Source organism: Delphinus delphis, chromosome 4 (assembly GCF_949987515.2).
Source record: "Delphinus delphis chromosome 4, mDelDel1.2, whole genome shotgun sequence".
NCBI classification, from domain to species: domain Eukaryota; kingdom Metazoa; phylum Chordata; class Mammalia; order Artiodactyla; family Delphinidae; genus Delphinus; species Delphinus delphis.
The window spans coordinates 113,479,438-113,494,027 of record NC_082686.1 but is presented as its reverse complement, the minus strand read 5'-3'; the positions used below and the strand labels follow the sequence as shown (position 1 = coordinate 113,494,027).

The 14,590-nt window shown below is 36.7% G+C and overlaps 1 protein-coding gene and 1 non-coding gene across 2 annotated transcripts in view; both read right to left on the bottom strand.

Moving 5' to 3' along the window:
- PCCB (propionyl-CoA carboxylase subunit beta) overlaps positions 1 to 14,590 on the bottom strand; it is a 92,096-nt gene that overhangs the window by 30,184 nt on the left and 47,322 nt on the right. Inside the window, exon 10 of the mRNA XM_060011308.1 lies at positions 345 to 468. Within this exon, the coding sequence (XP_059867291.1) occupies positions 345 to 468 (124 nt within the window). The remainder of the gene's footprint in view (positions 1 to 344; positions 469 to 14,590) is intronic.
- TRNAE-UUC (transfer RNA glutamic acid (anticodon UUC)) lies at positions 2,595 to 2,667 on the bottom strand. Its single transcript has one exon. It is a non-coding gene; the product is annotated as a tRNA-Glu (tRNA).

Below are 14,590 nucleotides of genomic sequence, written 5' to 3'. Positions count from 1 at the left end.
TGGCCTCATGGGGCTCACAGTTTAGTGGGTGAGACATAATGTAACTAGGGGGACAGAAAGCAGGCCTCTGAAAAAGTAAAGACCTTAAAAGTTGAGGAGGAAAGTTATCTATAAACCCTTAAAAAATTAGAGAAGCATGAAAGAAGCATTTTCAGATGCTTATGTTAATTTTGAGAAATTAAGAGACAAAGGAGCTTTCGCAACTTCAGCTATTGATATTTGAGTTTCTTTCTCTAGCCATTGAAGGCTGTGTCTGAGGAAAAGGCAGAAGATGGGCACCTTGGGCCCAGGCAGCCCTGGCTCCCAACCACCCGCCAAGGTCTATGAGAGTGTCTCCCTCCTACCTGAAGCCACTTTAGGTTGGTTGCCAACAATTCCAACAGTCCTCCCATTCATTCTTGCAAAACCAACGATGATGTTCTTGGCATAACTGGGCATGATCTCAAAAAATTCTCGCTCATCAACAACCTGCAGGGATAAATTTACTCTTGAGCTCAAAATGATAAACAAGATCCAACTCCATTATAGAATGACAGACATTTACAGAATTACAGGCTGGATAGCTACTCCCTACCACAGGTTCTCCCAGGAAGCAGGACAACAGGCAGAGGCAGTACCTCCTCCCTGCTGGAAGGGAAAACACTCTCGTACACAAATGGAAGAGGATAAACCAGTACAGTCTTTTTTAAAGGTTCTATTTGAACTTGGCATATTTAATACACTTTTTTTTTTTACCTTACTTTGAAATCATTTCAAACTTTCATAAAAATTTCCAGAATGCAAAAAAATTTAAATATCCTTCACCCAGATTCCCCATTTATTAACGTTTTACCATGTAAGCTTCATAGTTCCCTCTCCCAACCTGCCTACCCTGCTTTTCTGTCTGTCTCTTAAGTATGTGTCTGTATATATATTCTCTAACTATATATATGTCCATACACACAACTTTTTTTCCTGAACTGTTTTGAGAATAAGCTACAGACACGACGCCTCTTTACCTCTAAGTACCTAAGTGTCTACCTCCTAAGAACAGGACATTCTCTTCTATAACTTCAGTGATATTATCAAAATCAGGAAATTAACATTAATATATTATTATCTATTATAAAACCTTATTCAAATTTCACCAGTTATTCCAATAACATCCCTTATAGCAACAAAAATCTGGTTCTAGAACCTGACCCAAGATCACTTGGTACTCTGAGTGGTCATGTGGTCTCTTTAGCCTGCCTTGATTCTTTCCCCTCAATCTTTGTCTTTTATGTTCATAACATCTTTGAAGACTACAGGTCAGTTACTTGGTTATTTGGGTTTCATGTTTGTTCATGTTTAATTTCAGGTAAAGCATTTTTGGCAGAATATCACAGAAGTGACCCTCTCAAGTGCATCACGTCAAAAGGCACATGATGTCAATTTGTCCATTAATGGTGGTGATATATGTCAGGTTTCTCCCCTGTAAAGTTACTATTTTTCCACTTGTAATTAATAAGTATTTTGTAGGGAAATATTCTGAAATTATGTAAAAATCCTATGCTTCATCAAGCTTTTACCTAGTAGGTTTAGTTAGCATTCATAGATGATCCTTGGTTATTAACCCAATTTCTGCCATGATAACTGCCAAACAATTTTTCTAACTCCATTTTTCCTTCTCCATTCATTACTTGGTATTCTATTGTCAAAAATGTCTTTGCCTTTCCCATTTACTTATGGGAAATCCACAGTATGAAGGTATAGATTTTTCTTTTATTATGTGGATTATAATCTTTACCACCAACATTTATTTTATGTTCAAAGTGTCCCACATTTGACAGTGAGAGCTCATTCAAGGTGGATCCTATGCCCTTTTGATGCTTCTCCATCATTCTTTGAGCATTACCTTACATTCTGGAATTACCTTACTTTCAGGTTCATCTTGTATTTTTTTCCTGCCCCAAGCCCTAGAATCAGCCATTTCTCCAAGGGACCCAGGTCCCCAAGGGTGGGGGGTAGGATAAATGGCTGCTTCTAAGAAGCTAGCCCAGAGCACAGAGCTAGGAGATCTACATACATATACACACACACACACACACACACACACACACACACACACACACACACACATATTTCTGTAAGTAATATGAAAACCAGGAATTCATACTGATAACTCCAATTCCAACTTCCAATTCAACTACAGGGTTCATTCTAGTATCCCCCTTTCCATACTATAACTCCTTTCTCCTATAGTGGACACCTAACTCCCATTATCCTCAAAATGTAGTTATTATTCAATCCTCAAATGTAAATGAAATGGTTTCAGAATTGCTAACCCATATGACAGCAAAAAAACAAAAACCTAATATTCAGTATTTCTTTATGACTAGTTCTGTCATTAGACTAAAGGTATATAGTCAAAGTACTGCGTTCAAAAGTTATTCATTTGAAACACAGTTTCATTTGTTTTTATTTCAAAGGTTTACCCCCACCCTGTCTTGATTTTATTTTTAGTATGTAAACATTAATATAGGTTAATAGTGTCACTCCCCATCCCTTCCACTCACAATGTTTTTGTTTTGGGGTTTTTTTTTTGCAGTGCTGCACAGCTTTCGGGATCTTAGTTCCCTAACCAGGGATCGAACCCGGGCCCACAGCAGTGAAAGTGCTGAGTCCTAACCACTGGACCACCAGGGAACTCCTCACCCTGTTATTAATGTCATCACTTTCTGATTTATCCTTTGTGTGTGCCCTGCAAAAATGAGTAGATACATTTATAGATTTTTAATTCCCCTTCCACCTTAGATGGAAAGTAACGAACTATAGATACTCTCTCACACTCTGAGTTTCTCTCTTGCACTCTGAGTTTCTTCACTTAACAATATATCCTGGAAATCACTCCATATCAGTTCATAGAGCTTTTCCTCACTCTTTTTCACTCCTGCATAGTACTCCATTGTGTGGACGTACCAAAGTTTATTCAACCAATCTCCTGTGTTGTGTACACTATTTTGACACTTACATTCAGGTTGTTTAGAATACTTTGCAATTATAAATAACATTGTAACAGTAGGAACCTTGTGCATCTATAATTGTGTAAAGTGGGAAGTGTATTTTCAGGGTAAATTCCTAGAAGTGGGACTGCCGGGGCAAACTCTCAGATAGCTCTTACCATCAACACATGACAGTGTCTGCTTCCCCACAGACTTGCCATGGAAAGTATTTTCAAGTTTTGAATCACTGGCCAATCTGACAAAAGAGAAATAACTCAGTATAATTTTAAGTTGCATTTGTAGCATTATGAGTAAAGCTGAACATCTTTCAAATATGTTTAAGGTCCATTTTGTATCTTCTTTTGTGAGCTATCTATTCATGATTTTTGCCTGCTTTTCTATCAGTTTTAGTCTTTATTCCTTCAATTTTTAAAAAAGTTCTTTACGTATTAGGGATATTGGTCCTTTACTTGTGATATATGTTGCAAATATTTTCTCCCAGTTTGCTGGTTGTCTTTTTTGTTGTTGTTGTTGTTGTTGTTTTGCGGGGAGGCCACACCACGAGGCATGCAGGATCTTAGTTCCCCAACCAGGGATTGAACCTGTGCCCCCTGCAGTAGAAGTATGGAGTCCTAACCACTGGACCACCAGGGAATTCCTGGTTGTCATTCATTCATTCATTCATTCATTTATGGCTGCGCTGGGTCTTCGCTGCTGTGCGCGGGCTTTCTCTAGTTGCGGCGAGCAGGGGCTACTCTTTGTTGTGGTGCATGGGCTTCTCACTGTGGTGGCTTCTCTTTGTTGCAGAGCACAGGTTCTAGGTGCTCAGGCTTCAATAATTGTGGCACGCGGGCTTCAGCAGTTGTGGCACGCAGATTCAGTAGTTGTGGCTCACAGGCTGTAAAGTGCAGGCTCAGTAGTCGTGATGCACGGGCTTAGCTGCTCCGTGGCATGTGGGATCTTCCTGGACCAGGGCTCAAACCTGTGTCCCTTGCGATGGCAGGTGGATTCTTAACCACAGTGCCACCAGGGAAGTCCCCCTGGGTGTCTTTTAACTTCATGTATTTTTTTGCTATGCAGAGTGGAATTTTTAAATGTTTATATAGTCATATTTATCAATTTTTTAACTGAAACTGAATTTTAAATCATAGTTCAAAATCCTTTACCTTCTCCTAAAGTTAGAGAAATTCATCTATGCTTTCTTTAAATATTTCACTTATTATATTTAGTTCTCTGATCTATTATTAGTTTATTTTTGCATATGGTATAAACTACAAATAAAATTTTATATTTTCCTAACCAGCTATCCAGGTGTCTAGCACCATTTCTTTCTTTATTTATTTTGCAGGGCGGGGAGCCACACTGCACAGCTTGTGGGATCTTAGTTCCCTAACCAGGGATTGAACCCGGGCCTTCAGCAGTGAGAGAGCAGAGTCCTAACCACTGGACTGCCAGGCAATTCCTTAGCACCATTTATTGAAGAGCTAATCTTTGCCCATGGAATTTGACATAATACCTTTATCATATGTACCAGAATTCTATATGTACTTGAATCAACTTCTAGCTTTTCTATTCTATTCCACTGATCTATTTATGTGCCAGGACTACACTGTTTTAACTACAGCATGCTTTAATAAAGGATATGGCCATAGCTTTTCTTTTGATGTTTTTATATTAACTCAATATCCAGGAACAAGGGATGTCTCTGCATCTGTTCAAGTCTGTTTTCATGTTTTTCAGAAGTTTTAAAATTTGCCCCATAAGTTTATCACTAAATATTTTATCTTTATTGCTATGCAAAATGAGTGTTTACATTACCACAATATAATTGGTTACTGTTTGTGTATATGAAGACTATTCCTAGGTTAATTTTATATCCTGTTCCCTATTTATTGTTTCAGTTTTATCACGCATTCCCTAGGATTTTTAGCATATTATGTCATACACAAGCATAGGTCAACTTTTGCAAAGCTTTTTGCCTCTAATTGATCTTCTTCTTTATCAAATTGCATTGGCTAATACCTCCAGTACAATGTTAAATAATAGTGGAGATAGAGAGCATCCTTGCCTTGTCCCAGATCTTAGTGTAAGTATTTCCATATTAAGATGCTTGGTTTTGAAAAAGTGTATATTAAACTATCATGTTAAGTATTCATCAATTCCTACTTTCTTGAGTGTTCCTATTAGAAATGGGTGTTGAACTTTCTTAAAGCCTTTTCTCAGCATTGTACGAAAACAACCATATAATCTTTCTCCAGTCTATCTATTAATGCAGTACATTATAGATTTTCTAGAACCAACCTTGCATTCCTACAATAAATCCCACTTGCTCATGGTATATAATTTTAACATGGCGTTGGAGTCTGTTGGCTAACATTTATTTGGTATTGTTGCATCAATATTGGTAAATGATGCCAATCTGAAATCTTTTTCAGTTCTGTATCAGGTTCAGGTATATCAATGTCATACTTGTTTCATAAAAAGAATTTGTACAGGGTGTGTGTGTGTGTGTTTACTGTCTATGATCTGAAATAATCTATGTAGCACTGTGATTCTTTGGTCTTGGAAGGTTTCATAGAATTCCCACATGAAACTATCTGGGTCTAGTGCTATTTTTGTGAAATAACTACTATGTAATTTGGTCCACTTAGGCTTTCTACCTCTAATGGGGTCAATTTTGGGTAAAATGTATTTTCCAAATAAAATGTCCAGTTCATCTAACCTCTTATGATTTTTAAATTTCTTCTATCTCTATCATTTCTCCTTTCCACTTTTTACTTGTGCCTTTTTTTTTAAGTTAGCTAGTAGTTACTCTATTCCATTAGTTACAGCTATTTTTCTATTTCCCAAGTCATAAAATTTCTGCTTTTATCCTTATTAAATCCTGTCTTGTTATTCTTTAGAATATTTTTCCCCAGCTTTTTGAATGGAGAATTTAGTTTCTTTTCCTTCTTTCATTTTTCACTAAGCAATTAAGGCTATAAATTTTCCTCCTCTCATAGACAGTATTCCATAGATTTTGATATGTAGTGTTTTCATTATCTTTATTCTCTTAGAATTCTGTCATTTGGCTTATATTTTCTCCTTTTATTCAAGAATTAACAGATTTATTTTAAATGAGACAGTGCTTTTATTGTTGTAGCTATAAATTTCTAGTCTTAATCATTGTGTTTTGTAATATTTTTGCTTTATGGACTGCTAGGATGCTTTCTTTCTGACCAAATATGTGATCAACTTTTGTGAATGTTCCATGTGCACTTGAGAATAAGATTCATTGCCTATTACCAGGCTGTAAAGTCTGAAATAGATCTTTAATATCTATCTGTGATGTTATTGAGGTCTTCTATATCTTACTTATTTTTGTCCATTTGACCTACTTTGTACTAATTATGGTACATTTAAATCTATTATTATTTGTTTCTACCTATGTCTCCTTGGACATCCTACAGTTTCTCCTTTTTAAAGATGGTAGTTTTACCATTTAGGGCATAGATCTTTTACATCATCACTGTGAATTATGGCTTTTAGCATTTGAAAATGTCTTTCCTTGTCACAGTAAATACTTGAATTTCACATCACCCAATATTAGGCTCACACACACGGCATTGTTTCTGTTCTCCTGACATACCTTTCCCCATCCCTTACGTTTAACTTTTCAGAATCACTTTGTCTCTTGTACACCACATATAGTTGGTCTTGCTTTATGAGGGAAATTGAACATCCTTTTCTTTTAATAAATGAGATAAGTTTAATAAATAAGTTTGGCCATTCATATTTATTGGTATTTCAGATGTTTTTTATTCTTGTAATTATTCTGTGTACCATGTTACATTTACTGTTTAAGTAATATGTTTTATGTTGCTGTTTATAAAGATTTATATTTTTGGTCTGGTGGTTACCTTTGTAATTATACCTTTTTAATGCCCTTAGTCTGTTTCCTCATCTAATGTCTTATTAACTGGGTTGTCTACTATTAATATCTGTTGAGTCACAACAATCAGTATACTTATTCTGCTATACTCTTTCACTCTTCCTTCTCTTCCATCTTTCAGTGGCATTTTTTTCTGCAACTGAAACATAGCATTTATACATTGTTCTCTACCCTCATTCCCAACCTTATTCTGGTCTTATAATTAAATAAGCACCATCAATCCTTTTCCTAAAATTTGTCCAGTAATCTCTTGGTTGGATGAAACTCATCCTCTAGAAGCTTCCTCAAGAAGAGCCTGGGAACACAGAAATCCCTCAGTTTTAGCTGGTTTTCTTTAGTCTTAATACATGAACATCAGCTTGGCCAGATATAAAATCTTTAGTCTTTCCTGGAGTCTCCAGGAAGTGCTTCTCTATTGTTGCCTTGCTTTGTTGTTGCTTTTGAAAAGTCTGATGCTACTCTAATTCTCCCATCTTTGTAAGTTATTTAATCTTTTTGCCCCAAAGTCTTGAGGATTTTTCTTTTCAAAATCTAGTAGTGGGACTTCCCTGGTGGTCCAGTGGGTAAGACTCCACGCTACCAATGCAGGGGGCCTGGGTTCGATCCCTGGTTGGAGAACAAGATCCTGCATGCATGCTGCAACTAGGAGTCCACATGCCACAACTAAGAAGCCCACAAGCCGCAACTAGGAGTCCACATGCCACAACTAAGAAGTCTGCATGCCGCAACTAAAGGTCTCACATGCCACAACAAAGATCCCACATGCCACAACTAAGACCCAGTGCAGCCAAAAAAAATCTAGTAGTTATATATGGATATTTACTCGAGTTTGATCATTCTTGGTTAATTTTCCCATACACTCAGTGAGCTCTTTCATTATGTAGCTCTGGGTCTTTTTCTGGGATGTCTTCTTGGATTACAGTTTTAAACATTAATTCTCTTCCTGTTTGTCCTTCGTCAGACACTCCAGTTATATGTATGTTCAGTCTTCCTTGCCTATCTTCCATTTTAGTCACTTTTTTCTGATTTTTTTACCTTTTTCTTTATGCTTTTGCTTGTTTTCCCACTTTTCTTCAACATTCCGTATTAAATTTCATTCAAATACAATCTCCCTAGAGCACTTTATAATTCTGTCTTCACTTCTCATATATGATTTTGTCCCCCACCATTTTAATTCAGTCACCTCTAACTTTACTTCTTCCTATTTTATGTCCATTCTGTCATTAGTTTCTGAATTTGATTTTCATAACTCAGGTGATGATTTGAGGCTACTGAACTCTACTGCAGTGTGATCATCTGCTGAATGACTAACTTTTACAATGAAGGGAGTTTTGTCAATTGAAGTTTTTTGTTCTCATTTTTGGTTTTCTTATCTTAGTAGCTCTGTATAGATAAACTACTTGTATCTGCATTTTGTGGACAGGGTTGACAGTCTGGGACGGTGAACAAGATTCCCAGTTCAAGAGCGCCCTCTTCTGTCAGTATAACAAAGTCCCACTTACTTAACGGGTGTCTTGATATTAGAAGAGGGTGGTAGGGAAAGGGGTAGTATGACCTTCAGTGGTTTTTTTTTTATCTTGTAGACACATAAATTTACCTCTTTCTTCATTTTTCCTTCACTTCACAATTTCCAAAGGTGCTTCTCTCTTCTTTTTTAATCTTTTCTTCCCTAGAAGGAATGCCCTTCCATGCTTTCTTGATTCTTGTGTATGTTTAAGTCCCTCCTCTTAAGTAACTCTTCTGACCTAACAGGACTCTTTTCCAGTATTTTCACTCTTATAGTGAACTTCCTCTCCCTGAGTGGTTTCTTCTAAATTCCCTTCTCTTTCTTCTGAGCAGTGTCTCAACACTTCTTCCAGCTCTCCACAGAGACTTGTTGCCAAAATTCAAGAAACAGTCCTACTAGAAAGTGGTGCTTAGGGACTTCCATGGTGGTCCAGTGGTTAAGACTCTGAGCTTCCAATGCAGGGGTCCTGGGCTCAATCCCTGGTCAGGGAACTAGATCCCTCATGCATGCCACAACTAAGAAGTCTGCATGCTGCAACTAAGAGTCCACATGCCATGACTAAAGATCCCGCGTGCCACAACTGAGGCCCAGCACAGCCAAAAATAAATATTTTTTTTTAAAAAGTGGTATTTATTGTTCTACTTATTGTTATATGAAGTTTGTAGTTTCCTGTCTTACAATTATGATAAAGGAATGGAAATGGTAGTTTTATTTTTTCTTCTTATTGGCCTACATATAGTTTTTCAAGTGTGTGTAGAGTTTTGTATTCAGGAGACTTTGACTACCCAGAAATACCACCTTCCCCCTCTTTTTTTTTTTTAAACAATTTTAAGAATTCATGCCACTGACAAAATTCCATTACTAAGTTCTGATCCAATGGATATAGTCACAAAAACATACTAATACACACAGATGTTTACTGCAGCACTGCTATAACAACAAAAACTGTAAAAGATCTAAATGTCCATCAGTACGGTAATGTTTAAATAATGTTCCATCCATACAGTGGAGTACTATACAGTCATTATAATGAATAAGGTAGACCTGTATGCCATGACAGGGAAAGAAAGTGAAAAAAGAGTAAGGTGTGGAAGTGTCTATAATACAATCTTTTTTCAGTTAAAAGTAAATATATTGATATATATTTGACATATAAATTTTTTTCTGGAAAGATACACAAGAAACTTAATAGTGCTTACCTCTGGGAAAGACTGATAAGAAGGAGAGAGAAAATATTTGCATTTCATTTTACATGTTTCTATACTTAAGTTTTTTTGTTTGTACATATTATTTGTTTTTATTTAAAAAGGATTTAGAGAGTGTAGCAGAGACTCCTAAGTATCCACCAAAAATCCAGCTTCTGTTTCTACCACTGTAGAAGAAATGATGGGCAAATGGCTATCATATTTCCTAACCTCCCCTACAGTTAGATGTGGCTATTTGACTATGTTTTCTACAATGGACTTAAATACAGTATTAAAAATGAAACAGAATATATTTATTAAACTTCTAGCTCAAAAGTTCGAGAAGGAAAAAAAGATGATTAACTGAAAGAAAGCACAAAAGGAATTAATAAAAAAGCAGAAAATACATAGCTTTAAAAAGAAACAAAAATTAAACAAAAAGTTGATTCTCTGAAACACATCAATAAAATATTTCAACTACTAGGTAACTATCAAGAAAATATAAAACAAGAAATGTCAGAGAAAACCACTGAAACAGATTTTGCTAATCTTCTAAGACTATATACCCTGCATAATCCTATGCAGGTAAAATTAAAAATCTGGAATAGGTAATTCATAGAAAAAATATATATAGTCTACCAAAACCGGCTTAGTAGTTGTGGCACACGGGCTTAGCTGCTCCATGGCACGTGGGATCTTCCTGGACCAGGGATCAAACCCATGTCGCCTGCACTGGCAAGTAGACCCTTAACCACAGCGCCACCAGGAAAATCCCACCAGATCTTTAAAGAGCAGATAATCCCAAATCTATTTCAACTGTTCCAAAGCATAGAAAACTTGCAAATTCTCATTATGGCACTTCATGAACTGAACTATGTATCCCCACCGCCAAAATTCATACATTGAAGCCTAACCCCCAATGTGATTACGTTTGGAGACAGGGCCTTTAAGGAGATAAAGTAAATGAGGTCATAAAGGTTGGGGCCCTAATTTGAAAGGACTGGTGTCCTTTTAAGAGGAAAGGACATCAGAGATCTCTCTTTCTTGTGCACAGAGAAGAAAGGCCACATCGGGACACAGTGAGCAGGCAGCCATCTGCAAACCAGAAGAGAGGGCTCAACAGAAACCAACTCTGCTGGCACCTCAATCCTGGACTTCTAGCCTCCAGAACCGTGAGAAAATTAATTTTTGTTTAAGCAATTCAGTCTGTGGTATTTTGTTATGGCAGCCCTAGCAAACTAATAAATGATGCAAGAGCACTGACACCAAAACCTGATTTTAAAATACACCACCTCCCTAAAGAAGGGATAGTCAGAGAGTTTAGGATAGACATGTAAATACTGCTATACTTAAAACGGATAACCAACAAGGCCCTACTGTATAGCACAGGGAACTCTGCTCAATGTTATGTGGCAGCCTGGATGGGAGGGGAGTTTGGGGGAGAATGGATACATGTGTATGTATGGCTGAGTCCCTTCGCTGTGCACCTGAAACTATCAAAACATTGTTAATCGGCTATACTCCAATATAAAATAAAAAGTTTAAAATAAATAAAATACCCCCCAAATCAGCTAACATTCCATGATATTGATGTAAACATTCAAAATAAAACATTTATAAAATATAACAAGTATTACGATATATTTACAAATAGAACTAAGAAAAATCAATGTGATTACCGCTATAAATGCTTAAAGGGCACTTAACAATATTCAATACCCACCCCTGATTTACAAAGAAAACAAGTAGGCAACAACAAAAATTACAATAGAAACCAGTGTGGGATAGGGAGGGTGGAAGGGAGATGCAAGAGGGAGGAGATATGGGGATATCTGTATACATATAGCTGATTCACTTTGTTATACAGCAGAAACCAACACAACATTGTAAAGCAATTATACTCCAGTAAAGATGTTAAAAAAAAACAGGAAGCAGTGGTAGCTTTCTTAACATGAGAAAAAGATATAAAATTAGGAAACACTAATGACAGTCTCTCTAAAGTTAGGAACAAAACAAAGATGTCCACTATGACAACCACTGCTTATCACTGCATTTGATAAAATATGGAGGTATATCAATGCAACTGAACAAGAGAAAGAAATGATATAACATAACTGGAAAGGAAAAGACAAAACTATTTGTATGTAGGCAATATACTAATATACTTGAAAAAGCCAAAAGAATTAACAGTGAAAAACTATAACAAATAATAAGAGAACTTAATAGGTAATTGGATATAAAATTGATAAACAGAATCAAAAGCTTTCATATATACCTAAAAAACAACAGAAGATAGAAAAGACCCCATCTACAATAAAAAGATACTTAGGAATAAACAAGGAAATCTTTAAAACAGTCAAGGAGAAAAAAGTACACTTTAACAAATAAAAATGCAAACTGTGTTTTTAGATTGTTTCAGATTCATAAGGATGTCAATTTTCCCTAGTTAGTGCATAAATTTAATGGGATCCCAATAAAAACAACAAAAGGATGCCCTACTTTCACCCCCCGCTTTCACCCTAAAACAAGACAAACTGATTTCTAAATTTCATATGGAAAAATAAACAAGACTAGGCAAGAAAACTCCAAGAAAAGAATAATCAAGAGGAACTATCTCTACCAGATGTGAAAGCGTACTATCAACTGAATAATTAAGGCAGTATGGTATTGGTCAAGTGTTGGTGACAATGTTAAGGCACCAGAACTCTCAAATGCTGCTGGTGGGAGTGCAAACTGACACAGCCTTTGAAGAATCCTTGGGCAGGGTCCACTAAGGCTCCATGTATGCCTGGCTATGAGGCGGTACTTCCACTCCTCACTACAGATTCAACAGAAACGTGGAAGTTTGTTTGTTTATTTACCAAAATCACATAACAGAATGATATCAGAACTATCTGTAATAATTCCAAACTAGAAACTACCCAAATGCCCACCAACAGTAGATAAACTGTGGTTTGTTCATACAAAAGATTACGGAGAGCAGAGGGCAGACAGCAGAAGCAAGAAGAACTACAATCCTGCAGCCTGTGGAACAAAAACCACATTCACAGAAAGACACACAGAATTAAAAGGCAGAGGGCTATGTACCAGATGAAGGAACAAGATAAAACCCCAGAAAAACAACTAAATGAAGTGAAGATAGGCAACCTTCCAGAAAACGAATTCAGAATAACGATAGTGAAGATGATCCAAGACCTCGGAAAAAGAATGGCGGCAAAGATCGAAAAGATGCAAGAAATGTTTAACAAAGACCTAGAAGAATTAAAGAACAGACACCTAGAAGAATTAAAGAACAAACAAACAGAGATGAACAACACAATAACTGAAATGAAAAATACACTAGAAGGAATCAATACAAGAATAATTAAGGAAGAAGAACGGATAAGACACCTGGAAGGCAGAATGGTGGAATTCACTGCCACGGAACAGAATAAAGAAAAAAGAATGAAAAGATATGAATACAGCCTAAGAGATCTCTGGGAAAACAATAAACGCAACAACATTCGCATTATAGGGGTCCCAGAAGGAGAAGACAGAGAGAAAGTACCCAAGAAAATATTTGAAGAGATTATAGTCAAAAACTTCCCTAACATGGAAAAGGAAATAGCCACCCAAGTCAATGAAGCACAGAGAGTCCCAGGCAGGATAAACTCAAGGAGAATCACGCCAAGACACACAGTAATCAAATTGACAAAAATTGAAGACAAAAATTATTGAAAGCAACAAGGGGAAAACGAAAAATAACATACAAGGGACTCCCATAACGTTAACAGCTGATTTCTCAGCAGAAACTCTACAAGCCAGAAAGAAGTGGCATGATATATTTAAAGTGATGAAAGGGAAGAACCTACAACCAAGATTACTCTACCCAGCAAGGATCTCATTCAGATTCGATGGAGAAATCAAAAGCTTTACAGACAAGCAAAAGCTAAGAGAATTCAGCACCATCAAACCTGATCTACAACAAATGCCAAAGGAACTTCTTTCAGTGGGAAACACAAGAGAAGAAATGGACCTACAAAAACAAACTCATAGGTCTTCCCTGGTGGCGCAGTGAAGATACCACATGCCACGGAGCAACTAGGCCCATGTCCCACAACTACTGAGTTTGCGCTCTAGAGCCTGCAAGTCACAACTACTGAGCCCACGTGCCACAACTACTGAAGCCCACGCGCCTAGAGCCCTTGCTCCACAAGAAGAGAAGCCACAACAATGAGAAGCCCATGCACCACAATGAAGAGTAGCCCCCGCTCACAACTAGAGAAAGCCTGCACTCAGCAACGAAGACCTACCACAGCCAAAAATAAATAAATTTATTTTAAAAGAAAAAATAAACTCATAACAATTAAGAAAATGGGAATAGGAACATACATATTGATAATTACCTTAAATGTGACTGGATTAAATACTCCAACCAAAAGACACAGGCTTGCTGAATGGATAAAAAACAAGACCCATAAATATGCTGTCTACAAGAGACCCACTTCAGACCTAGGGACACATACCAACTGAAAGTGAGGGCATGGAAAAAGATATTCCATGGAAATCAAAAGAAACCTGGAGTAGCAATACTCATATCAGATAAAATGGACTTTAAAATAAAGAATGTTACAAGAGACAAAGAAGGACACTACATAATGATCAAGGGATCCATCCAAGAAGAAGATATAACAATTATAAATATATATGCACCCAACATACAAGCATCTCAATACATAAAACAACTGCTAACAGCTATAAAAGAGGAAATCGGCAGTAACACAATAATAGTGTAGAACTTTAACACCTCACTTAAACCAATGGACAGATCATCCAAACAGAAAATTAGGAAACACAACCTTTAAATGACACAAAAGACCAGATAGATTTAATTGATATTTATAGGCCATTCCAACCAAAAAGAGCAGATTACACTTTCTTCTCAAGTGCACATGGAACATTCTCCAGGATAGATCACATCTTGGGGCACAAATCAAGCCTCAGTAAATTTAAGAAAATTGAAATC